This window comes from Hetaerina americana, unplaced genomic scaffold, assembly GCF_022747635.1.
Source record: "Hetaerina americana unplaced genomic scaffold, ioHetAmer1.1.p SCAF_4, whole genome shotgun sequence".
Taxonomy (NCBI): Eukaryota; Metazoa; Arthropoda; class Insecta; order Odonata; family Calopterygidae; genus Hetaerina; species Hetaerina americana.
This window is the reverse complement of record NW_027286985.1, coordinates 68463984-68490414: the sequence shown is the minus strand read 5'-3', so window position 1 is coordinate 68490414 and position 26431 is coordinate 68463984. Positions and strand designations below refer to the sequence as shown.

The 26431-nt window shown below is 34.1% G+C and overlaps 1 protein-coding gene across 1 annotated transcript; it reads right to left on the bottom strand.

Moving 5' to 3' along the window:
* Positions 1 to 2967: 2967 nt before the first annotated feature.
* Positions 2968 to 25463, bottom strand: LOC139692306 (HEAT repeat-containing protein 6). Its single transcript, XM_071590412.1, has 16 exons — positions 25344 to 25463; positions 24950 to 25204; positions 23954 to 24223; positions 21671 to 21943; positions 20608 to 20892; positions 19063 to 19292; positions 18319 to 18548; positions 16500 to 16915; positions 14995 to 15187; positions 13747 to 13919; positions 12359 to 12481; positions 10922 to 11052; positions 10076 to 10361; positions 9169 to 9261; positions 6895 to 7116; positions 2968 to 5782 (listed from the first exon to the last, which is right to left on the bottom strand). Exons 2-16 carry the CDS (start codon positions 25055 to 25057, stop codon positions 5483 to 5485), a joined length of 3333 nt encoding a protein of 1110 aa, XP_071446513.1. The 5' UTR covers positions 25058 to 25204; positions 25344 to 25463; the 3' UTR covers positions 2968 to 5482.
* Positions 25464 to 26431: the final 968 nt, after the last annotated feature.

Sequence of the window (26431 nt, the reverse complement as noted above, 5' to 3'; positions counted from 1 at the left end):
ACTGACAGCAGCAGAAAATAAACAAGAGGGAGACTAAAGTTGGGAGAATATAAACCTAGAATATTGTAAATATATATTCAGGACGGGGAGTTAAGAAAAAAATCAAGGAAGAGATGAAGGGAGAAAACATGGATATGTTTTCTATGTGAGAAAAGGTGCAAAGAAGAGTGATCAGTGAACATCAACTATGTGAGTTTAGGAGCATTAATGATATCGATAGAAGCAAATCCAATGAAGTTGGTTTTTATCGGTAGTTACATGCCGACAAGTAGCTATAAGGAGTACCTGCAATCAACTAGAGAAAATGATTGCCTGTTCCCTGGATGAAAACACTTGATGGTGATTGGGGTTTGTAATGCAATGGTGAGTGAAGGGAGAGCTGGGAATGAGGTACGAGATTATGGTTCAGGAACAAAGAATGACAGCAAGAGGAAACAATAAAATGTTTCACGAGAAATATCTTGATTACAAAAACACGAGGTTGTTTAATAGACATGCGGAAAATGCCAGGACTTACAGGGAGATGTAAGTAGAGATTACATTTTGATCAGACAATAATTTAGGAAGAGTGTCATTGATTCAGTTTTCTCAATGTGGATCTAATTTATAGTTTATTGATCATGAAGTAGAATGCCAAATTCAGCAATATACAAAGAAGTCAGAAAGAAAGTCAGGAATAAAAAGTATATGGAATATAGAAGTATTAAATACGGTGGAAAGGAAGGAATACGAGGCAAGCCTTTATGAAAACCATGGTCAAGACCAGGTTGTGGGTGTAGTAGAAGAAAGCTGAGTGTATCCAAAAATTGGGATTATGAACGTCGCAAATGAAACAATAGGATTTAAGAAAATGAAAATCATTAGAAACCTGGATTATAGGATGTGACAAGGAAGATAAATGAGTGAAGAAATGAAAAGATTATACGTACAGGACTAAGATAAAGTAAAAAGATAAATATAAACCAAAGGTGTGAAACTAACAAGGCAAATATGATGGAGAGAGCAGTGAGAGGATATGAAGAGTTGACAGTGAAAGGGTAAAATGAGTGTATTTACGAGGTCTGGCCAATAAATTCACAAACTGGTGCAATCTGGCGGCCATGACCTGGACTATTGGTTGCGGCACTAGTTGCCTGAGACCCAATGAGCCGTTTGTGCTTGACAGATTGTCGTGCTGTGCATATAGTGCCAGTTATGTTAGTCTCTGTTGTCATTGTTTTTACTGTTAGCCGAAAATGGAAATTGACGAAATCACAGAGCAACGAATCAACAAAGTTTTTTGGTAAAGTGCGGCACAAAAGTTATCAAGAAATTACTGAAACATTGACAGCAGTTAACCGTGATAATCTTGCCCCCTGTGACTTTTTCTTACTCCCAAAATGCAAAAATGTGATGAGGGAACATCACTGGGAAGATACGGACACAATAAAGCAAGAAATGACAAGACAACTATAAAGCCTAACTGCCGAGGACTTCTAAGGGTACTTAAAACAGTGGAAAAGAGATGGAATAAGTGTATAGCAATGAATGGTACTTTGAAGGGCACAAAATTTGTGTTCGACAAAATTAGACTAAATTTTGCAAAATGAAGTTTTTATGGCCTAAGTTCCCGTAATTATTGGACAGACCTCATATGCTGCAAGTTGAAAAAACTTCAGGGATCGAGAAATGAAAATCTGAGCACACTATCAGAATTACAACAGAGAAAGTATGAATGGTATGAGAAGAGATTCAGGCAAGGTGAAATCATTTATCAGTACATTATAGGATAAATTTAATAGATATTGGATGAGAATCAATAAAAAACAAGAAGGTACATAAGGTTCCATAGAATAGGAAGACCCAGTTTAGCCTTAAAGTTGGGGGAGTAAATTAGACCAGGTGGGAGACTGCCTATATAGGATGTCTTCTAGATAAAAATGGGATTATTAGAAGGGACATTAAAAACTGATAAGTGAAGAAGCTTTTTTAATTAGGGGGAATTGATAACAGAGATTTTAAGTAAAAACTTGAATAATGAGTGTACATACATTTAGCTTGGAAAATTGATGATTGAGGAAGTAGGATAACTAAAGATTGGAGAATGTCGAGATTTTGCTGTGGAGGAGAGTGGAAAAAATAAAATGGATAGAAATCAAAACTATCACAGAAGTGCAATACATGGTGGAGGTGTAGAGAGAGGGCTGATGGGAGAAATTCAAAGGAACAGGAAAGGTGGATCCTGGCAATATTGAGAGCATTAAAGAATTAGAGTGGAAAATGTTAGGTAAGCAAGATACAAGAAGGAGAAGGTTAGACACACAAGCTGGAATGAAGGGGGTAGAACTATATTTAAAAAGTACATAATGTTGTTTTATGGCATTTACGGTGATATTGGGCGAGGCTTAGAAGTGTATCACAGAAGACTTAGTCTTGAGGTTCATTAAAACCCTACCCTTACCAGTACAATGTTTCATAACCAATTATTAAAATTTTCAAATGAAAACCCTTGGTAGGGAGCTATTTACCACAATGCATGTGATATTTAATCCTGGGAAAAAATATAGCATTTTATACAGGATGTGATCCAAAAATATGGCAGCAAAATTTCCCACACATGCTTTCCCATTACACTTGGGTGAAGTTACTCATTCCTTTAGAAATTTCCCTCAATTTCTTTGAAGTTCCTTTATATAATTACATTTTAGTACTTTTTGGTCTCTCTTGTTACAAGCCACTGCCAAAAATTTGCATATTACAAGTTAATACAAATCAAAACAAATGAGATATTAAGAATGCGACCTCACATACTCTTTAACTTTTCAGAGGAATGAGAAAAATGGAACATACATATTAATGAAGACACTGAATAAAAGACTCAAGTAAATAGTAACATTCTTAAATCTTCCTCAAAAGAAGACATATATTTACTTATAGACTATATAAGATATATATTTACAGTTTGAAAAATATTTTTCCACACAACATTTATAAACTATGAGAAATATTTCAAAATATAGAATAAAAAAAATTCAATTTATTCATATCAATGTGTATACCTTTGAAGTAAGACAACTACATAATTATGTAGATATTTCATAAGTTGGCAGGGAGTGATTCCATTTGTATGTTATATTTTGATAAATCAATTCATAAACACTCATTGATGAGCATTTAGTACCCATCATGCTCAAACCTCTTTTAACAATCAATCAAACTTTTAAAATCCCAATTTTAATTCTGAATACTTAAGACTTGGTAAAAAATAACTATTTTAAATGCACATTAATCAAATAATATAAGGGTACGGTGAAAAGTTCTCAGCCTGAAAATGCAAGACTACAATTTTCAGTTAAAAAATAGTTTCATTTTTCTACAAAATCCACTTTGACTTCAACACACTTGGCTCAGCAAATATCCATCTACATCTCTCTCAATTTCTGCATTGGATGCGAAACGCTGCCCAAAAACAAATTTCTTTAACTTTGGGAACAGAGGGAAGTCTGAGGGTGCTAAATCAGAAGAAAAGGGGGAATACATGAGAAAATCGTACCCCAAATCTTGTAGTTTATCCATCGCTAATGCACCCTTGTAGGCAGGTGCATTGCCCTGGTAAAAGATGATTTTTTTCTTCCTCAAGAAAGTTGGAGTAATATTTGCCTATAATTGTTCTGCCTTTTTCAAGGTAGTCAATATACAGTATCACTTTCACATCCCAAAGCACACTGGCCACGACCTGTCCGGCAGAGGCTCGATCGACTTTGCTTTCTTTGGTGCTGAACCACCGGCTTCCACCCACTGCTTCGACTGCTGTTTTATTTCTAGCTTGTAGTGGTGGACTCATGTCTGATTCATGGTGACAAATAGCCGCACAAAATCGGTTTGCTCCCTCTTGAATTGGTCCTAACATTGCTGAGAAAATCGTTGGTGCTTTTGCTTCTGATCGACATTCATCAAATGCAGCACCCACCTTGCGCAGAGCTTTCGCATCCCTAATTCTTTGTGCAAGATGTTTTGCACCCTTTCTTCCTGCATCTCCATGACCTTAGCTATCTCACTCACCTATCGTCCAACACAATATCATGCACCTTTTCGGTGGCTACCGGTGTTGTTGCGATTTTGGTCGTTCTTCACAGGGGTCATCTTCAAGGATATGCGACAACGTTTAAATTTAGCTGCCCCCTTTTAAACAGTTGGCATTGAAGAAGAAGGGTTCCTGTACACTTTTGTCAACTTTGAGTGAATTTCCTTAGGGGTTAATCCATCCAAAACGAAGAATTTTATGATCGCACAAAATTCAAGTTTTTCCATTTTAACGAAAAACACAAAAGACATCTACTGCAACAATATGTATAAACAAACTATTAGAGAGAACATGCTGAAACTTGTCTTCTAAACTAATGACACGTGCCCTCAGGCAGGAATAGTAAATTTTCTCTGGTTGGAACGCAATATGTGTCAAGCCAAGAACTTTTCACCTTACCCTCATATAATAATATGCAAGGAAATTTTAAAAGACGCTTTTCATTGTATTTTTCATAAGGTAATAAGGCTCTCAATTTTTTGAAACTTTCTGGGTGAATAATCACTCTAATTTTGGGTTTAATACCAGATGCAAGAATATTTACATTGGGAAACATATAAATATTATAACTATACAAAATACAGTGCACAATCCTTAAATGCAACGAGGGTATTAGAAAATTTTCTTACTAAAAACATTAATTGATGAATCTCAGAACATGAAGTGCACATAAATGCCAATGGTTTTTTTAATGACTTCTTGAGCCTGCATGAATCCCTGATTAGTTCAAATGAACATTCCATGTTCTCAATATGCTCTCGTGAAAATTTTTTATGCTTAACTTTTTGCAGCTTAGTAGTGTACAGGAATCAACCTAAAAATCAGAAAAATTTTGCTTTGATAAGTTATGGTAGAGCTTAAGTTGAGGAAATTCTAAGCTCTATGGTGCGTGAAATTCTTATATCAAGGTGAGGAGAGGGGGGGAGGGCAGTTCTCTTCTCAGGGCCAACCATGGTTTCACTAAACAAAATCTTGGATTGTTAGATACATTTGGCAAAAGGAGCACCTTGGATTTCAACCTAAGACTCTCCATTCAGTATATGAACACATTAGCCTACGGGCATCTATGTGCCCACATTTCTTAGTGCCATGGAGAACCATTTTTTTAGATCATAGCTGGATGACTAAATAATCAAAAACATAATAATTAATTTTTCCTTTTTTCAAACTAAAAAAATATCAGTCCCTCAAATTTAAATTATGCTAACAGTACATAAAAAAACAATTTGCTTGATATTGTTATAATAATATTTTCAAATATTAATGATACTATTTACAAATATGTGTGTACAGAATATGTAAAAAAATAGTTTTTAACCAATATTTTTTAACGCATACTGGAGATATAATTTACCGTTAATTGTCAAGGTCACCTGGCAATGACTGGTTAAATTTTTAAAGCAATTTACCTATATGGTCCTAAATAGAAAGACAACCATCAATTTTGTTTTCTTGAACAGTAAATACTTTTAAAAGCTTTTTCAATCCTTCCTCTTCACTCTTAGTCAAGCTATTTGTATCACCAGTTGAGTTTTTTTTCAGCAATGCTAGGTGTGAAGCTGCTTCTTCAATATGACTCGCTTTCTCAGGAACTAACGTCTGACTTCTCCGTATCATTTGAGCCTGAGTATTCTCAATGTAAGGATCGAGAAAATTTCCCAGTTGAGACAGGTCTGCCTTTTCAACCAACTTGGCGAGATGGCATAAGGTTAGGATGATCTATGATGAAGAGAAAAAGAATATATGAAAATTGACATGAACAATATTAACTTGCTACTTTGTATGATATCAATGAATCCTCTCAAATTATTCATGGAAACATTTTATTAAGTTATTTTCATAACTTAACTACCATGAAGATGGCTTCTCTTCCAGTTGCCACATGGAAGTACAAGCTGCTTGAGAATAAGCAAATATGTTCTGGGAATGGGATATTTGAGGGATGTCTGCGGTAAAAATAGAATTGACAGGTCACAGAACGAGTGGTTCATGAAAGATGGTGAACTGGATGCAACACTAATAGACAGGTATGAAAGAAGTGTGCTTAACTTTTTAGAGAATGGCTGAAAGTCAAATCACCAAGGAAATATGAGAGAGAAGAGCTTAAGGGAGTCATGGGCAATTGAGATAGATGGGACACTACAAGGAATATCTGATGCCCCAAGAACAAAAGAGAATGAATATATGAACATGATGCAGCCAACAAAGTATACAATCACAGGAAAAGAGTAAAAAAGAGAAAATTTTCTGTCAAGACCGGTAAGCATGCCTTTATTTTTACTATGCCTAGCCCCAAAAAGGAATAGCCTAAGGAATGCATAATTAACCCCCACTTTGTGCCAAAAATGAGTATACACTTCATAAAATCAAAAATAACGTACACTTTTCAGCGTCTGAGGCTTAAAGTGGCAAAGAGTAATATCTAGGTATTCATGATGTGCAGAGGATAAAGCATGGTTTCAATTATCATTACATTGTTTCTTTTGCATTAAAATGAAATTGCACCAAAACTCACAACAATGGCTCCAATTTCAAAAGACAATGCTCAACTTGGTTTAATTTCTTATTAGATCGATGTATAAATTTAATGTAAAAAAAATTAAAATACTACATTGATTACATTTATTAAAATTAATATTCTCATATTTGTTTTTCATAATATATAATTACTATTGTACATGAAATTAAATTAACTTAATTTCTGGAGCATACAATTATTAAAGGCTCCCAAAAAACTATATGCCATTCAGAGGATTAAAGATAAAATGAAGCATCCATTAGAATATCACTGTATGTAACATCCTTTTAAAAGTCACTTGAGAATAACTTACCTGATCAATAAGATTGCTTTGATGGTTATGCCCTGCAATGTCTAAACCACTGCGCTGTGAATTGTCAAGACCTTCAAGTAATGACTTCCAAGCCTCCAGGAAATTTCTCTGGCCATAATTGGAATGTAGAGGAGGTGATGACAAAGCAAGGGCAGCATTTATACGAACTTTGAGGTTAGAGAAATCCCTGACTAAGGAGCAGACGGCAGGAAAAACTTTTGGCTGCAAAGAAAGAACATGGAAATAAGTGACTGTGTTACATGAAAATTATATTATTTACAGTCAAATAAATCAACATGCAAAATATAGCAGGGAATGAGATTGAAGTATGCACTTGGCTTAATCACAATTACATATTCTTGGAAATATTGTGGTCTGGTGCCCAATAAAGAATATCGTTTTTGGGGACATCAAGGTTTGTATTTACCTAAACTGTTATACCTAGGGCTTCATGAAAACTCAGTGAACTTGCACTGAACTTCTAAAACTTTAAAAACCAACAGCAAACTATTTAAATCATAATTTATGAATGATCACAGAATCCTACAGAGTTACAAAAACCTCCATAAGGAAGGAATCATGAATAAATATAATTGATAAACATTCACAACATTTATTATTAACTAATGATGGTTTGAGCAAGATATTCTCAACCTTTTGAAGCATAAGACACATTTAATGATATATTCTTAAAGCATTGTATTATAACTAAATTCCTTTAAGAGATATATCACTGAGAAACATGAAACATCCAATTAGAATGTTGGAATATCCAATGGATTTCATCATTATAGCCAGCAGTCTATTGCATGCAGATTAGGAAACTGTGGATAAAATATAAATAATGCTATTTCCTGAATGGTGACAATGAGGTTACTGAGATTCATAAATAAACTGCAATTTTATCAGATTTTAATAAAAAACCTTGAAATATATTGTTTGCCAGATGAATTTTTTTAGTATACCTTTATTTCCTTTTGATTTACAAGCACATGTGTAAGAATTTTGCCCATTAAATGCAGCCTTCATTCCGTATCACATATGAACAAGGATTCACCCTGAAACATATATTTCACTCATTTCCCACAAACCAAAGGAGGTAAATTATCCAATATGATAACTAGCGTAAAGTGATTGAGACAGGGAGCTTTGCAGAATGTAATTCACACTGAATCCAGGTGAGAGACTGAGTAATTTTTTGTAATATTGCACAGAAATGCAAATTTTCTTCTTTAGCAAATGACTTTTAGATTATGATTTCAAAACATATGAAAGAATTAGGTAGATCCATCGAAGGCAATAATTAAGAAGATGCATTTGATGGCAATTAAAATTTTCTATTTGAAACAAATTTCATTTCTACTTTGGTTTGGGTGAAAAGGTAACTTCAAGGGTAGATGTATGAAGGAAACTGATAAACATACAAGTGATGCCTTGTATAACTGCAAGATAAACTCACACTGGTCCCTTTCCTGATCAGCAATTTATTTAATGATAATTCTGACTTGCATTTTTACAAAATTTTGAAGAGTCGGCAAAAACAAATGGCTCTAAACAGCTTTCTAATAAATTGGAATTAGGTAAGTATCATAATTAAAAAACTATTTTTTTTCGATTCTTATTTGCTTCTATACATCGTGTTCACATTCCTGGTTGCTTCATTCCACAATAGAAGAAAAGGTGGACATGATCCTAAACAATTTATATATTATTTCCATTAAATTAATGCTACACATGATTTATTTTTTTGGGACGGAACGCATTATTGTATTTTACATTAATTAATACGCGTAAATTTGTTTCCCTAATGGAGTGTTTTGCTTTTGAAAGAAAGATCACGGAATGAATTATGCTTGATGAACGAGGTTCCATTGTAAATTATTACACTTTACATTAAATATCAGTGCATGGATAATATTAACAGTGCTACAAACCTAATGCCATTAAAAGAACAACACTATGCACTATCGAAATAAAATTTGACAAATTACCAACCATAAGCCTCGATATGAATTAGATACTTGAATAACACATAATAAGTATGGATTGGATACTTGAAGGGTCAACTACCAAAAACTACATATAGCATTCCTCTAATTGTAATAACATTATTCCCTCTTGCCAATGGTTGTACCATTTAATTTATGTCACATTTTAACTTTTATGTATTGCTACACATTGAAATAAAATTTGAATTCAAATTATGCATTTAATAACATTATTTTCAGCAAACAATTATGAACATTTATGTAACATGGGAAAAAATAAGCTCACCTGTATCACCAAATCAGCATATGCTCCACTATTACTATATAATGATGTATTTTTAAGCATGCTTGAGATAGCATAACATGCATTCCACCTCACCTGAAATAAAAAAATACAATAATTCTGATCTTCAAAATGTTTCTTCAACTAAAAAGTCATATTCAACAAGGAAATACTCTTCAATTTATAATTGATGATTTCACCAATAAGAGGAAGCATCTGAATGTACTAAATCTACTCCTGGAGGATATTAAAATTAGAAGAAGACAAATCCACATATTTTCTTGATCTAAGCACATCAGAGTTGCCCATAATGACAAACCATATGATGTTAATTCCCAATACACAAATGATTTCAAGCCATATAACTGTGACAACATAAAAATTACTTTAAGAAACAATCCCACTCGCAACTTTCGCTCAAAACAAGTCTTTTATGATAGGAAATCAATGAGTCAGCTCAAATAGAAACAATGAAAAAGTCTTGTTGAATGATAAAGGAGTATTCGCAAATAATTATAAAGAAAGTAACCACGGTTTATCTATCTACAGCATTAATAGAGAATCTAATATAACTTTGAAAATTTCAATCTGTAACCATATCAACATAGCCAAAAAATTCAATTTCAATACACAATTTTATATTATTACCTTATTAATAAAAGTTACTTTGAAATATCATATTGGACATAATATCAGAGGGTACCAGCACCAATTATCAGGGTAAGGATAAGCATGAACACATAATTTCGTGGAATTAAGTTTTTGCACATCACACTTAAGCTGTGCGGGTGGCATTTCAGGGTTGCTTGTTTTTTCTTGGGGCTTGAAAATAAGATAGGTTGCAATTCTCGTTCCATAGCAAGTGGAAAAAATACCCTTTTACAAGAACATGAATCAATGAAAGACATACCTTCATATTACAACTTTTGGAGGCTGCTTCAACCAGAGCAATGGACACATTCTCAGCAGCCTTCTTCCCTCTTTTCCCAAGGGAGAAGAGGCTCATGCTCCCTATCATTTCATCCCAGCCTCGAAAATCGATGATGCGAATAATACTGCCAGCCGCACGCACCCCATTGAATCTCACCCTGTCCCCATTGTTGCCGCTCTTTGGCAAAGGTTGCGACGCCGATGCACAAGCTTCGAGCATTTCCAACAGTGGTCCATCAGGCAGTTCCTCAGAAATTCCCTCTTCTCTGTAAAATTATTCAAACATAGATTAAAAAACACCACCTCAATTTAACATAAATATCAATTTCATTCAGTAGATTGAGTTTACTTGACGTTCAGCTGAGTGATCACCTGATATATAATGTGACATCTTTGAGGTCAGTCTAATGAGAGCAGAAAATAATAATACTTTTCATTGAGAGGAAGAAGTAGGCATTGAATGAATTTTTCAATGATGAGCAATTGTGGTGCATTATGTTTCTATTACATACTTAAACATGCATGTTATTTTTCCAAGAATGTTCATAGCATTGAAATGTACCCATATTTTGTACTTTTCTTTGTGTTTGATGACTCCTATACCTACATGATATACATGGTCATTAGAAAATTAAAATTTTATTATTTAATATTCTCTAATCATTTTGGTATAAAATTAGATATTATTTTCATATTGTTAATCATAACTTTACTGACACAAAATAAATCCCAAGGTTCTCATAATTACACATACCTATTGACGTTTGAATTTAATTTGAGTAAAACTCTTGCTGGGAATAATTAGATAGATAAGAATTACACTCACCGATTTCGAACGAGGGCATCACAGAGGTTGGCCAATGCCCAAGATGCTTTGCTCCATACTTCCCCTCTGCCATGGTCATTGCCTAGAGCACTTTGCAAAGTGTCAAAAGTGTCAAGCAGAAAGTGGAGATCCTAAAAAAAATTGGGAAACATGGTATTAGAAAATGGCAAAAGAGAATTTACTCAATGCGCCGTAATATGTCTCAAAAATGTACATGCAATAAAAACCTCCAAATCATGAACTCTAAAATTTACATAATTTTTTAGGCTCAGAGAGTTCTCTATATAAAAGAAAACAATCAAAACCTCATGTTTATAAAGTTAGGAAATAGAATTAAATCTCACCATTCCTGAGAAATGATAGACTCACTTCAAAGTTTTGCTTAAATTTTAAGTATTGTACGAAATCTAGGAAACTATATCCCTAAATTCAAACATGAATTTTGGTGAAATCCACAATTTGTAAGAATCGCTCATTTAAGTTAATTACAGTACAAATACATTGACATGAATGGCTTCTCTGTCACAGATTTTTTGCTAACCTATAACCTTGAGGCAGCTTATGTACCTCAAAAATATTGGAAACCACCTTTCAAAATCATAGAGGCCTTTGCATGACAACAGTACTATAAAAATGCAGACAATTGTTATCTAACATGAGAATATGCGAAAAATTTATTTCACGAAGTGCATTTACCTAACAATTGTGCACATTCAACTCTAAGATTTGAAATTTACAAATTCATAAAGATTGTATGCAATATTTCATGATTGCATGAAACTTCTAATTAAATGCACATATAACTCATAATATAATGATAATTTTTATGAAGGTGAGTAATCTTTTTCATACTATTGCAAAGCTGTATAGCTCTACACCTAGCTACTGAATAAACCTATTTGAACTGAAACCACGAATCAAAGCTAATAACTAAACTGGCACCGAAACAGAAAAAGTGGTACTAACCCATCACTACCTAATGATAAAATTTTCAAGGGATAGAATAAAAAAAGGAGGAGGAATAATTACGTTTTAAACTTTTTGAAATTAATACATCTGACATTTTTGGTAATTTTGTCCAGGCCCTATGATATTAATACTACATTTACTATGAAGTGCAAATAATTAAAAGTTACAATCTTGAAAATAACATCATAATATTCCTCAATTTATAATTTTACCTTTCCCATTTGAAACGACAATCTCTACCAGGAATTAATGCTTGAAAATGATAATTAAGTTCACTATGCCTTCATCCAAGGTTTCATTGAAGCAGAGGCTTGTTAAAACAACTTGCTGGCACACTTGGTAGATGATTAATGCCAGCAGAGATTATTTGACCTGATTCCTTCTGCGAAAGTAGCTAGCACATAAATTATGGTAAAATATATATATAAGATATAAGGATTAAAAAACTGAAAATAGATATCTGCTTACCTCCCGGAGTGATGGAAAGAGTGTGTATATCCCCAGCGCTCGAAGAGCAGCAGACTTAACTGTTGGCTCTTCATCTCGGCTGCTGCCAAAAAGAAGAGTCTCACACAAAATCTGCTTATCACGCTAAAAAAAAAAGGATTTCCATAAACATATATATATTCAATGATTTATAACACATGAGAAATATATTTGATAAAATGAAAGTAATATTAATATTTTTTTAAAAAAAGCAATACCAATTATATTTTGATATGACAGGTTATGAATAATATTACATAAACAATTGTATAATTTGTTGGGTTCACTCAGCACTTTCTCTTAGACTTAAGTCTTCCAATATTTCATGTTCCCTTCAACGCCTTCCCTTTTTCAGTTCTTATACTCTCCAGCCCCTTTCCGTCATCCAAAAATAACTCCTATCTTTCTATATCTAACTCAATTATCCCACTTTCTTTCTGCTATTCATGTCTTCAACATCTAACTTCCTTTATGAATTTTTCTCCATGTCCTAAGCCCTAAAGCCTTTCTAAGCCCTTTCTCTTTCCACGAGCAATAGGTATACAACACTTTTCAATCAAACCTGAATGAAATTTATGCTTTACCATCATTCCCTTTTATGCTGTGAGAATTTCTGTATCATCAAAATATTATCTAGTTTATACTTTCAAAATAATTTTTTTCTGACGACCATTGAAAAGGAAGCAAAATCATGGGGTTTCAACTGAATGAAAATCCTGGCATAAATGAAAAACACATCAGTTATAAGTCCTTGGCCACTGAATAACTCGACTTTGGCCACAATGACCAAAAAAAAAAAAAGTGACTTCACATTGTATTTCGTTTTCTTTGCTTTTATTTATAAATACATTCAATTCCGCCACTCACTTCAATTTTTGGAAGCAACCCTTCATATAAATTAAAATATGTTAAAAAATAAAATTTCACTGGAAGTTATTACTGTACTTCCCAGACCATTATAGGCACTTTTTTTACTCTAAGATGTGTTCAAGAACCAGTTTGCATCTTATGGGCTGAGAGTATACGGGTATGATTTAACTCACAAGTTGATTTGCCAAGAAAAATATTTACTAAATTCATAAAATTTTGACCAAAAGAAGAGAATAACAATGATTGTCAACGATCAAAATATGTAGGACATAACAATTGTCATTGCATTTCGATGCTTCTCAGGGAATATTTAATTTACGTATAAAATCCATTCTTAGATAAAATTTTACTTGCATAAAATAAGCAATCCTACAAATGAGAAATATCAAATTGTTCCATAACAATATGTAATCAGTGGAGTAAGAGCTATTATCAGAGGAAAATTTTACATGAGTTAACTACATAAATAACCACAATAAATTCACTTTATCAGGACTTACCGTCAAATTTCCAAAAACTTCAGCACCTATTGCAGCAAGAACATCACATCCAACTGCCCTCATGGATGGGATATCCATCTCTTGGACAAATGAGACTAGGGCATTTCCTGAAAGAAGTGCTTGCCAGTAGATGACAGCCTGGGGAAGGGGAAATGCTGGCTCTCCAGTTGAATCTTCAGGACAAAATTATTCATGATCTAATTAGTAACAGTGATGATGATAGAGCATTAATAATGGTCTTAAAGGTAGTAAGAGTTAGAATAAAAGATATAAACAATTTCTTGCTTACAATACAATTCAATACTCTTTTAAAGACAATCTTTTTTTTATGCAATAAAGAAAATCACCTTGCAATTCCACAAAAATTACAATATGTTCTCACAGTAAAAGTGATGAAGGCAGAAGGCAGACAAAATGCAGAGTAAAATAAAATAATGAAAATGGCAGAGGATTACGACACAGAGGTAGGATAAGGGAAAGATGAGAGAAAGATAAGAAAGACATCATGGTTCAAGAAAAGATATGACTACAAGTTGCAAACAACTGAATTTTGTTGGAGAAAGTTAAAATAACTAGCATCTTATTGAAACACCATTATTATCACTAGTGCATAAAAAAAATACCAGAAGATGTAAGGAGGTAATAGATGTATAGGTAATAGACTATGTTAAAACATAGATTTAGGAAAAGCATCATCAAAATTCACAGCTTCCCAGCAGTGAGGCACAAATATGATCATCGTTTGGTGCCTATGATCTGAAATGTAACATTTAAAATGATTATAAGGGTGAGGAGAGTTTGAAAGTGGAACGTGGAAGCTTTGAATGAAAAAAAAGGAAAAGAATACAAAGAGGATTTTAATAAAAAGCTAAGTGACAATGCATGTAAGAGAACTTACTGTTGAAGAAAGATGGAGAAATCCTAAAAAGCTTTACAGCAGTAAAACATTATACACAATTTTAAAACAAAAGTATACATATTTTAACTGAAAACCAAATTTCATTGGCAAAACATACATATAACCTTGAGAAGTCCATTTACTGAGACTAGGTTTTGGATTGTAGCTAACAACTATTACTTATTGCATTTTGTTTAAACTTCATCAAGCTAACTCCTATTATAATTTGATTGTTTTGCTCTTCATAGTTTTTACCTTCCTTCATAAAACAAAACATTTTTAGGCAAGACCAAAAATTTATTAGGAATCTAAATGGGATATGAAAATCACCACATTGCATAGTTACTTACCCACACATTTCTGTATTACAAACCCAAGAGCCTCCCAAACTCTGCCCCACTGCAACTTCACAGGAACACTGTCTCCTACTTCAGTTAAATTTTCTGGACCAAGAACTAATCTTGACTGAAGAATGGGCCAAACATCTGCATCAAAAAAAAGCTTAGGGGCGAGATCTTGATTCCTTGCAATGTTGTAGAGAACCTGAAAAAAAAATCTGTTCAATTGGAATTGATGCTCTACACTGGCAAAAATTACCTTAATATGATATTTGTGTGTTAAATTATCCTCGTTATCTCCTTGTACATAATGTGCAGTAGCTTTAGTGGTGAAAACATGACATGAATATGGATGGATATACACACAATGTTATCAATCATTAATATTACATACACACCAAGGTAAATTTTAGTGATGGTAAGTGAACTTTACTTTGATTTGCGTGAAGCCGATGAAAACTAATTACCGACCCTCATGTGGTCATGCCCAAGCTATAGGTGCACTCTTTGGTTTATAATTTTCATGAGCTCTTCAGGTGTGAATGGGGAGCAAATAGGAGCTTAATACCTCATAGCCCTGGTGCTACACATATATTTACAAAAAAAGAGTACGCACATTAACTTAACAGTTATGAACAAAGGCATATTGGCACAAGCAAGTATTCACCCGTGGAAATTCCATTACTAGCAATTAGTGTACTCTGTTTTTTTTATCGGGTCCACATCATGAAACGACATAACCCAGTCTAGAATTCCCAAGAAAATTGTTATGAAAGACCATACCTAACACCAACCTAACCCCAAAGCATCTCAAAATTCTCCCCCACTCCTTCCAATGTGGGTATTTATGCATCTACACATTCATTCAATGTATTCTATCGATTGAAGGCAGGTTTTCAATTGCCTTTTATGACTTATCTTCTACGTGTCAGCAAAAAATTCTATCACTTAACCATCACTATTTGCTTCTTCATCTCTTCATCACTTCTGCCTGCCTTTATACAATCTATAAAACCTATCCTCATCTTTCTTCCATGCCAAAAACCCAAAATTCACCCCTTCATCAATCATAAAATATCTGCTTTCAACACCTTTCCATATTTCCTCCATCCAATTTATCTGCCTTTTTTTTATATTTTCCTCAGAAACTTAACTCTGCCCATCAAATTTAATACTTCAGCATTTGCCCTCCTTCAGGTACAACTTATTTTATTCCATCTTTATCACACCCACATCTCAAAAGTCTCCATTCTATGCTCAATCTCTCACCAAGGAAGATCAACTTTCAGATCCATAAAGCAATAAACTCCATTTTAAAGTCTTTACTGGTCTTAAATTAGTATCCACAACATGAATTGAAATTCAGATATTTACCTGATGGCATCAAAACACACTTTGTTTGTTTTGGTGCATAGGCATAACCATCAGGTAAATTAAGGCATATGGATCTAAATGGTGCATTAAAACTCCAGCATAATAAATCAACAAAAATAATTTGCATTTTGCTCTATGCTTACCTGAAGGCATTCAGTCTGGACAGTCAAGGGGGCAGAACGATCCTTAAGGCTGAGAGGTTTAAGGCAAGCCTCTACAATCCATGGTAGGCCAGCAGGCACTTTTGCCTTCATGGCCTCGAGTAAATGCTGTTGCTCAAGCTCTCTGATGGCATTCCCATGCTCCTCCACATTGCCCACAACTGACTTCAGGGGATCTTCCTCATCGTCATAAAACTCATTGTCCCATGTGTCTTCTTCGTCAACAGCACGATCTTTGTTCACAACAACTTCATCTACAGGAACCCCTGCAACCTCACTGCAATCCAATGTTTTTGAGGAACTTGAGCGAGAAAATATCTGAACAACTTCAGGAGGAGTGGGATCCAATGAGATCATAGCACCAAACAATGACAAAACACAACCGACCACACTAAGATCTGAAATGAAATTTGAAAGGATAGTTAATGCATTAACTTGAAAATATGATAATATTAACCTGAACTATAAACAAATTCCAACTTTAAATAGCATGACTCATTCTAAAGGGGGGGGGAGAGGGGGGTGGCATGGGGGAGGTGAAAGAGAAAGGAAGTTTTTGGGTTGGGCTAAATGAGGAGGTTGGGGGAGGGTAAAAGGGGCATGCTATAGGGGTTTTTTGGCACATGTTATTTTCTGAAGGAGATTTCCAAAATTGGGGAGTGATTTTCAAATAAAATGTCGTTGACTAAATGTCCACTCTTCATGTGTCTTCTTATTTCCAGTTCTTCCCATCTGTCTGTTTTTGTGTTTGTTTGTTTGTGTTTTTATTAGCCCCTCTTTGATGCCCAATACTTCCTTCCTCCTATCTGACATTCCTATCCCATTCCTGCCCCTTCCTCATTTGCCTAACATTCTCCCATCCATCACAATCTTCATTATCCCATTGGCAACCAAAATGCTTCTCCACCCCCACATTTCAAAACCTCCAACCTAGGCCTATCACCTTGCTTCAATGATCATATTTCCCTGCCATACAAAACCATGCTCCATATCAAAGATTTGAAGAACTTTTTCTTATCACCTTTACCAAATATCTCTGCCATTCATTCCCTCCTTGCGAAAACTTCTTTGCCTAATGCAAATCCTTCTTCTTATGCCCATACTACTTTGACCATTTTGATCCAGAACACACATTTGTACAATGGCTTTTGGTATTTCAGTTAGTTCTTCTACAACCTACAGTTCGCATTACCTTGGTCCTTTAACACAGCTTCGACTGTTTTCTTTACTCTTCATGATGCATGGCCATCCACTCCTTATGTAATCTTCAACCGACTCTCTACCCTCTGCAAAAAGGTTATATCACCGAAAAACAGTAGCACGAGAGATAACAGATCCATCATAAGCCAATTTTAACATTTTGAATGTTTCTATCACACTTTTACCGGCTTTAAAACAAAATTTAATTGCAAAAAGCTGTTCATCACTTTTGATTAATCGTGAGATTATGACCACTAAAACTTTGATACTACCACACAAACTACTACTGAACAGATGCACGTGATCCCATGGATTTGAAACTTTGCATGGGGGGAGAGGAAGGTTGTAGCTAGTTGGTAAAATTTCATGAAGATGGCACTAGTAGTACAGATTTTATAGCCACTGACTTAAAAATTATGGGACACACTACTACGTGCATGCTCAAATATTGCAGTATTTTCCTCTGTAACACAGATGTAGTCTGAGATATGACCCCTAATGATTCCCATTTCCAGTCTACACACAGGGGATATAAGCGCACACATTTCAGGAGAGCCCTCAAAATACTTGTTGCAAATTGAGGTTATATATTATTACTCACCCCTATGTTTCAATAAAGGACGCACAGCAGCAACAAGACGATGAAGGTGACCTGATGCCAGTTTATGATATGAAGATGCCAGCACCAAAGCAGTACAACACCTGAGGAGCTGATGTATTGTGACAAGTGACATTTCAGAAGATAATGCAAGACACATGTCTCTATGTATGGAACACAATGACCACCCTAACGCTACAGAAAATGGTGTGAATGACATAGTCCTCTTATTCCTGGAAATGAAAGCATGAATGTGATAAAACAAGTTTTGTAGTTACAAGAAAAACACTAATTAATGCATAAAGCTTGGTATTTAAAATTTTATACATCATTCCTCGTCACACATTAATTTATTAAATGTCCTTTTGTCACATTAAATCTTAAATAATTAATTACATAAATAACATAAAATTTTGAAAAGTTTCAATCAAGAAATTGTTGAAGGAATTTAATTCATGCATTTATGCATCATAACGTATGGTTGGGGAGGAAAGAGGAACGTTGGAAGAAATCCAAAGGTGGTAGGAAAGGTGTATGCAGAGCATTTTAATTGGGAATAGAATGTTAGAATTGGAGTCCTAATAGTATGAATATCATAACATTTATATTAACTCAAATGATGAAATAAAGAAGAATCACTTAGGTAATAACCCAAGAGAGAGTTTATTTTTTTTAAATGTCACCCTCAGATGTAACTTCAAAGCCTTACACTAAGAAAATTAACTGAATGGCAAAATGAAAACTTACTTGGAGCATTCTGCTTGACTGAGAAACCGTTGCCATGAAGTAAGAAGTGATGCAAGTACAATGGCAGCTAAGGCACGTCCTTTAGAAGATGGGTCACTCAGAATTAGTGTAACTAGGGTGGCCTCCTCCCCATAGGTTAATGGTTTGGGTAAAATAAATCCAGGGCCAGTAGGCATCCCATCTGGAAGTAGGCTTGGCCAAAAGCTGAACAAAACACTGGGCTCTGTAACCTAAGAGACATTGAATATGTTTATTACAACCACGCACACAGCATTGGCAAATCTCGGACAAAAAAGTATGTTATATTGATGTTTTTTTCTATTTTGATCATTGGATATCAATAATGTGGCTGAAATCTTAAAAGAAATGCATCATTGCTGGCATTTATCAGCATAAAAATGAAATAAGATTTCGTTCTAGAAAAATATTTTAACTGCTCAAGCATGAGAAATACTTAGTTCAACCACATAAAATTTTGATTATAAGTCTCAGCTATTACTGCTCTACAACATCTTCAGGCGAATTAAAATTATCCACAAGTATATATACTGAGTTTCTGGTGGGATGAGAAAGTAGGATTGAGGAGAAGGAAGATGGTTTGTAACAATGTTATTGTTGGGGAAAGTGTGGCAAGGTATATCATTATGCTCAGGGTAAGGGAGCATTTTACTTCATGGGGGCCAGCCTATTAGCGAAAAGGAGGAGAAGACTTTGAGGAAGTTACATGGCAATGAAACCTGGGCCATATAGTTAAAATTTTAACAAGGAATCAACAAAGCTTTTAGTTTTGAAATAAAAAAATTCATTCTTTAAATTTTGACGAGACAAAATATTTTGCATAACACAATGCAGTACTGTTCTTGGCAATCAAGTCAGAAGCTACACTGCTTGAAAATCACAGCTTAATGGATCAAATCGTGTTTCACCTCTATTTATCATAGCAAAAGTTAAACTGATTAGATGGCTCTACTACCCTGTCTGTCACATATGTAAGATAGTGTCTTACTCCTTGGAGAACCTAAAACCAAAATGTGCGTCTATACTTTTCAATAATGAAAGTAAACCATATCAGACATAATTCCATTCAGGTTTTCCTTGAATGATGAAAATTATGCAAAATTTGATCTTCCTCGTTCTGTCTAAGAATTCAGACTGTAATTGAGATCGTATCACAGTTATTTGATGTAAAGGGATACTTCATAGAATATTTTGCATATTTACATTTCAAATGCATTGATTATCAAAACACTCTTGCTGTCACTTATGGAACCATTCATGAAGCACATACCTAAAATTAATGTTTGATATCTCACTCACTAGCATGAACCAAAAGATATCCTTTACCAAAACTTGAAATCAAATTAATATATACCATTTTATTGAATGAAACTAAGCCATAAAATTAGGTAAGACAGGCACATAACAGTTCAAATTAACAGTGAACAAGCACTGAAAGATGATGGTATTGGTATGATGATATGGTATTAGAAAAGTATGGAGAAACAGGAAGCCCTGCTGTAGACTGGGAAAGAGAGACAAAATTACCTGAACTAAGCAAAGGAGAAGAGAACACGCCATTTGCCGCACTCTGGATAATGCAGATCGGCCTTCTGAGTCTCCAGCCTTTCCCGATTCAATATCCGATGAAGACATATCTGAGTCACTAGTTAGATTCCAATTAGGAAGTTTTGGAATAGGTGGATTTGATTTTGTAGCACTGGTTCCCAGCCTGTTGTGTCTTGCGGGAAAATCTGATTCTTCTCGTTCAATTGAGTCAACTAATGCCTCGGCACCTTTTTTATTAGTTCTCTTGCGGCTTTTCCTCAAAGCCTAAAATTTAAAACATTTTATCAATGAGACATAAGATTCTTTAAAAAACTGAATAAAATATTTGAAATTTAAAAAGTTAAGTGCTCAAGTCAGAGAAGAGGTTACTTGCTACGCTGTATTTCAGAAGAATGAGTAACACCACTCAAGCTTTGATCGCATATAAACTACTTGAATATTTTGTTTTGAAAGTGACATTATCATAGAGATGGTAATCACACTTCTAGTTTTAAATTTATTGAGGGGTGTCAAATGAGTCCGTGATAGGGTGAAGTTACAATTATAGTATTTTTAATCTATAGAACTTTGATGGTTAATGGACCCATTAAAAAAACAAGGACTATTGTCATATTTACACAATTTTTAAAGCATTGTTATATTCTACAGTTTAAAAAAACAGAACAAAAGTTTAACTACTATAATTCAATACGACATAGAAGAGGATGCCCATAGTTATAATTAATTCTTCTAAGAGGAAAGTGAATGGGCACTAAAGCAGTGTGAAAGATTTGTAAATTACTGGGTCTTGTTAAAAGCATTTCCGATAAAACTGGAATAAAAATTAATTGTTTAGTATCTGAAAAAAGTAGATTATTTTACCTGTCAGGGACTTACTTCATAATGGGTATCAAAATAACCTGAGAAGTCCATATTAAATTAGAAGATACATAAGACAGAATCAAAAAGTAATAATTAAATGATATTTTTTTCTGTATAAAATTATGTGAAACATACTCATGGAAATACTAGAAACTATTTAAATTAACAAAGCACCATTAACCTTAGTAGTCCTTCCTTTATATTCATCCTTGATTTCTCCTAACATCTGTGTAGGAACAGGAAGTGGAAGAGAAGAAGAATGAGCTTTGAAAGGTCCCACAGGATATTTGACAGTCCTTGTTCCATCAGGCAATCCCAAAACTAAGAATGCTCGGAAAATTCCTATCAGTTCTCCCAAGCGCCCAGGAATTGCAAGAGCAGGAGGTGGAGACCCAGCAGCATTGGCCGATGGAGACAATAAATGATGCAGACACCGCATTGAAGCAATCACTAACTAGGGAAAGAGAAAATGACAGTAATTAAAACTGATTCACTATGGTCACTAATTATTGTCAGAACCTTGAAATTTTCTTCCAGGACAAATGAAGGACTTGAATCATAATATAAATATTGCAGTGATCTGGTCCTTCAATTATCTTTATACGGCATAATCCTTCTGATCTCTCCCTTTAAACAATTGACACTTTATCCTGTTTCCATTTCTCTAGAGTGAATACCACACATTATGTGGGAGTATCATTTAGAAAGTAAACATACAAAGGGGGTTTAAATGTCTTTAAATTAACAGTCAACATTAATTATTCTTTCTCTTGTAATGGAAAGATTACTAAACAAATATTTTTAAATAATGCATTGGCCAAAAGTGGTATTTTGAATAGTTCTACATTAAAGTTTTCTGATTTACCAGCTATTTGTTTATCTGGCCTACAGTAGCCAGATAATTGGAGGTCTACCATACCAGTAGGCTTATTTTACTATTAAGCATTTCATAATGGGATAATATACAATTGACTATCCCCACAAAAATGTTTAATGCACAACAACTTTCACCAGCTACAAAACCTTAGCAATGGCTATAATATTGTCACTTATCAATCAGTTACATTGGTGTATTTCTTAATTGGTAGGGTAGAAGTAGAGGGGAGGAGGGTGTGGGAGTTGGTCATCTCTGGTGGGGGAGGGGTGAATAGATGTGAGGAAAGGTAAGAATATGAGGAAAAGATTAAAATAGGCAAAGCTAAAATTCTCGCGGAGAATTTAATTGGGGTGAGATTGAGACTTAATAGTCCCTTCTTACACCTAGCACCTAAACATAATATCATCTCCCAACAGTTCCAGTGCATAGCCTTACTATTTCACGCTGAGCAGGATGTACACTTCATCAACTTACTAGCAGCTTCATGCAAATCACCTTTATCCAACAAATTTCACGAAAATGGGTCTAGTCTGCATGTTTATAGTACATATACAATTGTTCTTTTTTCCTATTTTAAAATGTCTTGATTGTGCAATGCACATCTTAGAGTATATTATATTCTAATTTGCACAGGCAAGAATGATTTCAGGAATCCCTTTTATCCTTGGCTTAGGGAATTTCCAAGGAGTTATTTAGGAGTCTGTAGACTGTTTGATATTTCTCCATAATTCTCTTGTATACTTAATATAGCAGAATATATCAGGGCATAAATATTAGGTTCATGACTCTATCAACCAACATATTTTAAGTGATTAGTAACAATCAAAAAATGAATAGCATACAAAATTCAAATTAACCTAATTGTTGCAAGCATAAGGGCTAAAGACAACCTCATAACCTTCGTATCCTGCTCAGAAAGACATGATTTTACTGCTCTGACATTTAGATTGATCAATCTTTAACTGTTATCTCACTTCAGTTTCAATGACTGCTGAGGCTAAGGGATGAATCATACAGATATGGAATCAAAAGTTGTTTTCATTCATTTGCCATATATTGGATACAATGCAGGAAAATTTGCCAAGAGTTTTGGCCGGACGAGAACTTCTGCCAGCAGAAAACAGAAGACTAATTAACAAGTCTTTACCCCTATGTTCATCCTAGTGTTTTTTAAATTGATTGATGAATATTGTTTTTTTTTAAATTATCAACGCCATGTTTTTTAAACTATTGACCCCTCTTTTATAGTTTAGGTGAGAATTAACAAAGTCTAATTTATTTAACCCAATAATTTAAAAAAATATATTTCAATTTATCTAAAAATACGTGATTAATAAAGTCATTGTTTTTTTAATTAATAATAAAAAACCCTCCATGATTCCACTGACGTGTCACCCATATTATTAAAATTTAATTTGGTTTTTCATCTGCTAGGTTACAATATGTATAGGAAGAAGGTCCAAAATATTAATCACCTCAATTATTGTAGAATTATTAAATGAAAAGTAGCATTTTTTCGCATCCTGTAAATACAAGGGAAATGTCTCATTAAAAGGTACATCTTAACAACCACAAATATATGGTTACCTTGTAGTAAGCCATGTCATCCAGGTCAGCAGGCTTTCCTCTTCCAAGAACATTTATCAGATGATGCATACAGGATTCTGAAATGTCATTCATCACTTTCTGGTATTCTGAATGAAGACCAGCGTTTGAAGATGAGGATGGTGGTAGCATTAGGAGTTCCAAGCACCCAATTGTGGGTAACAATAATGGACCAATAGTCTTTTGATCAGATATAATCTCAAGAAGAATTCCATTAGAAGGTGAGGCAAGATTGTGGAGATACTTATATCTCTGCAAATAAATAATTCAAAGGACTAAAAATTTTATAAAAATTACACTGAGGCAATTAATAACATTGTATAAGGCACAACATTTCACACAGTGAATATCATTAATAACATCTAATATAACATACAAGATCGCATATAGTCCATAGTTTCATTCATATAGTACCAAAAGAGGATTTTAATAAAATATTTCTGATCATGATTTTACCCCATGAAATATAATTATATTTAGGAAAAAACTACACTCTCTCTTGTATACAACTTTTCGTCTTAAACCCAGAGTTGTCAGCTATTTAGTTCTCTTCTCAGGTGTTTTCTTGCCATTCACATTCTACAACACACGCTCACACAGCATAATAACTTTTCTACGCCTAATAATTCTCTATGATTACGTTCCTTTAACGATATTAGTATCACACTGGGGGCATTCGACATTTAATGCACTATTGACAGTAGAATTGGAAATCATAATTTAAACTCTAGTTTGGCAACGCTACACTGAAATTATTAAAACATTGGAGCTGTTAAACAGCATTGAAATTGTTTCTTCCCAGAGCAAGTCTGAATAACAAAAAACAACTTTAGATGGCGCCAGAGAAATATATTATTATCACTAAAATGTAACTAATGCACATACCACTGAACTTTTCTCTCAATATTAAGAAAATTAACCTGAAGACTGAACAAACATTTCAGCAAGAGATGCAGCATTTTAAAATTATAATCTCACCTTCAATAAGTGATCACGGTCAGCTCGAATTAACATTTCCACAGTCCTGAGGATAAGAGCGCTATCTTCTCTCGATTTGCTGCCGTGTAAACCTTGAAGGCATAGCATGATTATTTTTTCATTAAGCTCGTCTCTAATGCTGATATTATGTTTTTCAAACAAGCAGCATATACACTGGCATAATTTAATTAACGACTGAGGCCCCTGGCAAGAAACTAACGTTCCAAATGAGTCTAATATGATGTCATAATCGGGCTGCAAATAAAAAAAATATCTGGATGTAATTTAAGAACATGGAAAAACATAAAATATAATTTTCTCAAACTGCCAACATAAATTTATTTACAGAGATTACAAGACCAATTCATTTGTAAACCAAAACACCTGTACATACATATATAACTGCCCCTTTAGGAGCTTCCTGAACAAATGATATGACGTCATCAGCTAATTTATCAATTATTTCAACATTTGAAGGGGGATATTTTTGAGCGAAATTTGCAAACTTAACGGAATAATCTTGAAATTTCTCCCGTAACTTCAAGATGTATAAACTCACATCGGCCATGATGGTTTATTATCGTGCTTCATTTGATGATCCAATACGGGCCAATGAATGCGCAATGCTTTCAAAAATAGATTTTTTTAAATAATGGCGGCAGAAGTTACACGTCACAATACGTACGAATGCTACTTAAAATTATACAAATGATCTCACCATTATATTAGTATACGTCACTGCTGTGTTATTTAATTAAATAATCAGCCATTTGGTGATTTATTTTCTTGTTCTCGTCCTATCGCAGGAAGTTAGCCTCGAATCCAATGAATCACAAATGGTATTGGCGTAACCTGGCCTAATATAATATTTTAAGTTAGTAACTGAAAAGGTTATTCGTATTAATAGTATGTGTGTTGAACACGTAATAACTTCTATCAAAAGTAAAAGTTCTTTGGCGTGAACTATTTTTCATCATTGCCAGAGCATGTTAATTACATTGCAATGCTGAACTTACCCGGTGGTTTTTGTATCATCTACGATTTTTTAGCATCCAATTGGCACATATTTCATTACGTAGTATTTTATATTCATGTTCTCATATTTTTATGGAAATACCTGAGTTTTAGTAACTAAAAAATGCAAGGAAATTCAAGTTACGAATGAACGGTGAATGTTACGTTAAAGGTCACGCAGAAAGTTCTAATTTGTATGTTTATGAATAATGAATTGAATAAGTCGCTCTCTTACCAATGCTACGCAGCGATTTTTAACATAAATTAGTTCTCTATTGAACCTCTTTTGCTTCTCTTCGGTCTTCTCGCTTTAAGGCTGTAGTAAATCTTGGCACTATGACCCCTTGATTTTTTAATTGGTTATTTTTATTATTTATCACTTTTACTTTTGCTTTTTTGCGGGATATCATGAGAGAATTCTTACATCAGCATATTTTGAGTGGTGCACGGGATCGATATTAAATATCG

What these genes read in the sequence shown, in the direction of transcription:
- LOC139692306 (XM_071590412.1), bottom strand. Translation starts at nt 25,057, where the DNA reads ATGCTATGCCTTCAAGGTTTACACGGCAGCAAATCGAGAGAAGATAGC. An exon ending in AGTCAAGCAGAATGCTCCAA is followed by an intron (nt 18,549 to 19,062) that starts GTAAGTTTTCAT and finishes TTTCATTTCCAG; the next exon opens with GAATAAGAGGACTATGTCAT. An exon ending in AAAGCAATCTTATTGATCAG is followed by an intron (nt 5,783 to 6,894) that starts GTAAGTTATTCT and finishes TCTTCATCATAG; the next exon opens with ATCATCCTAACCTTATGCCA.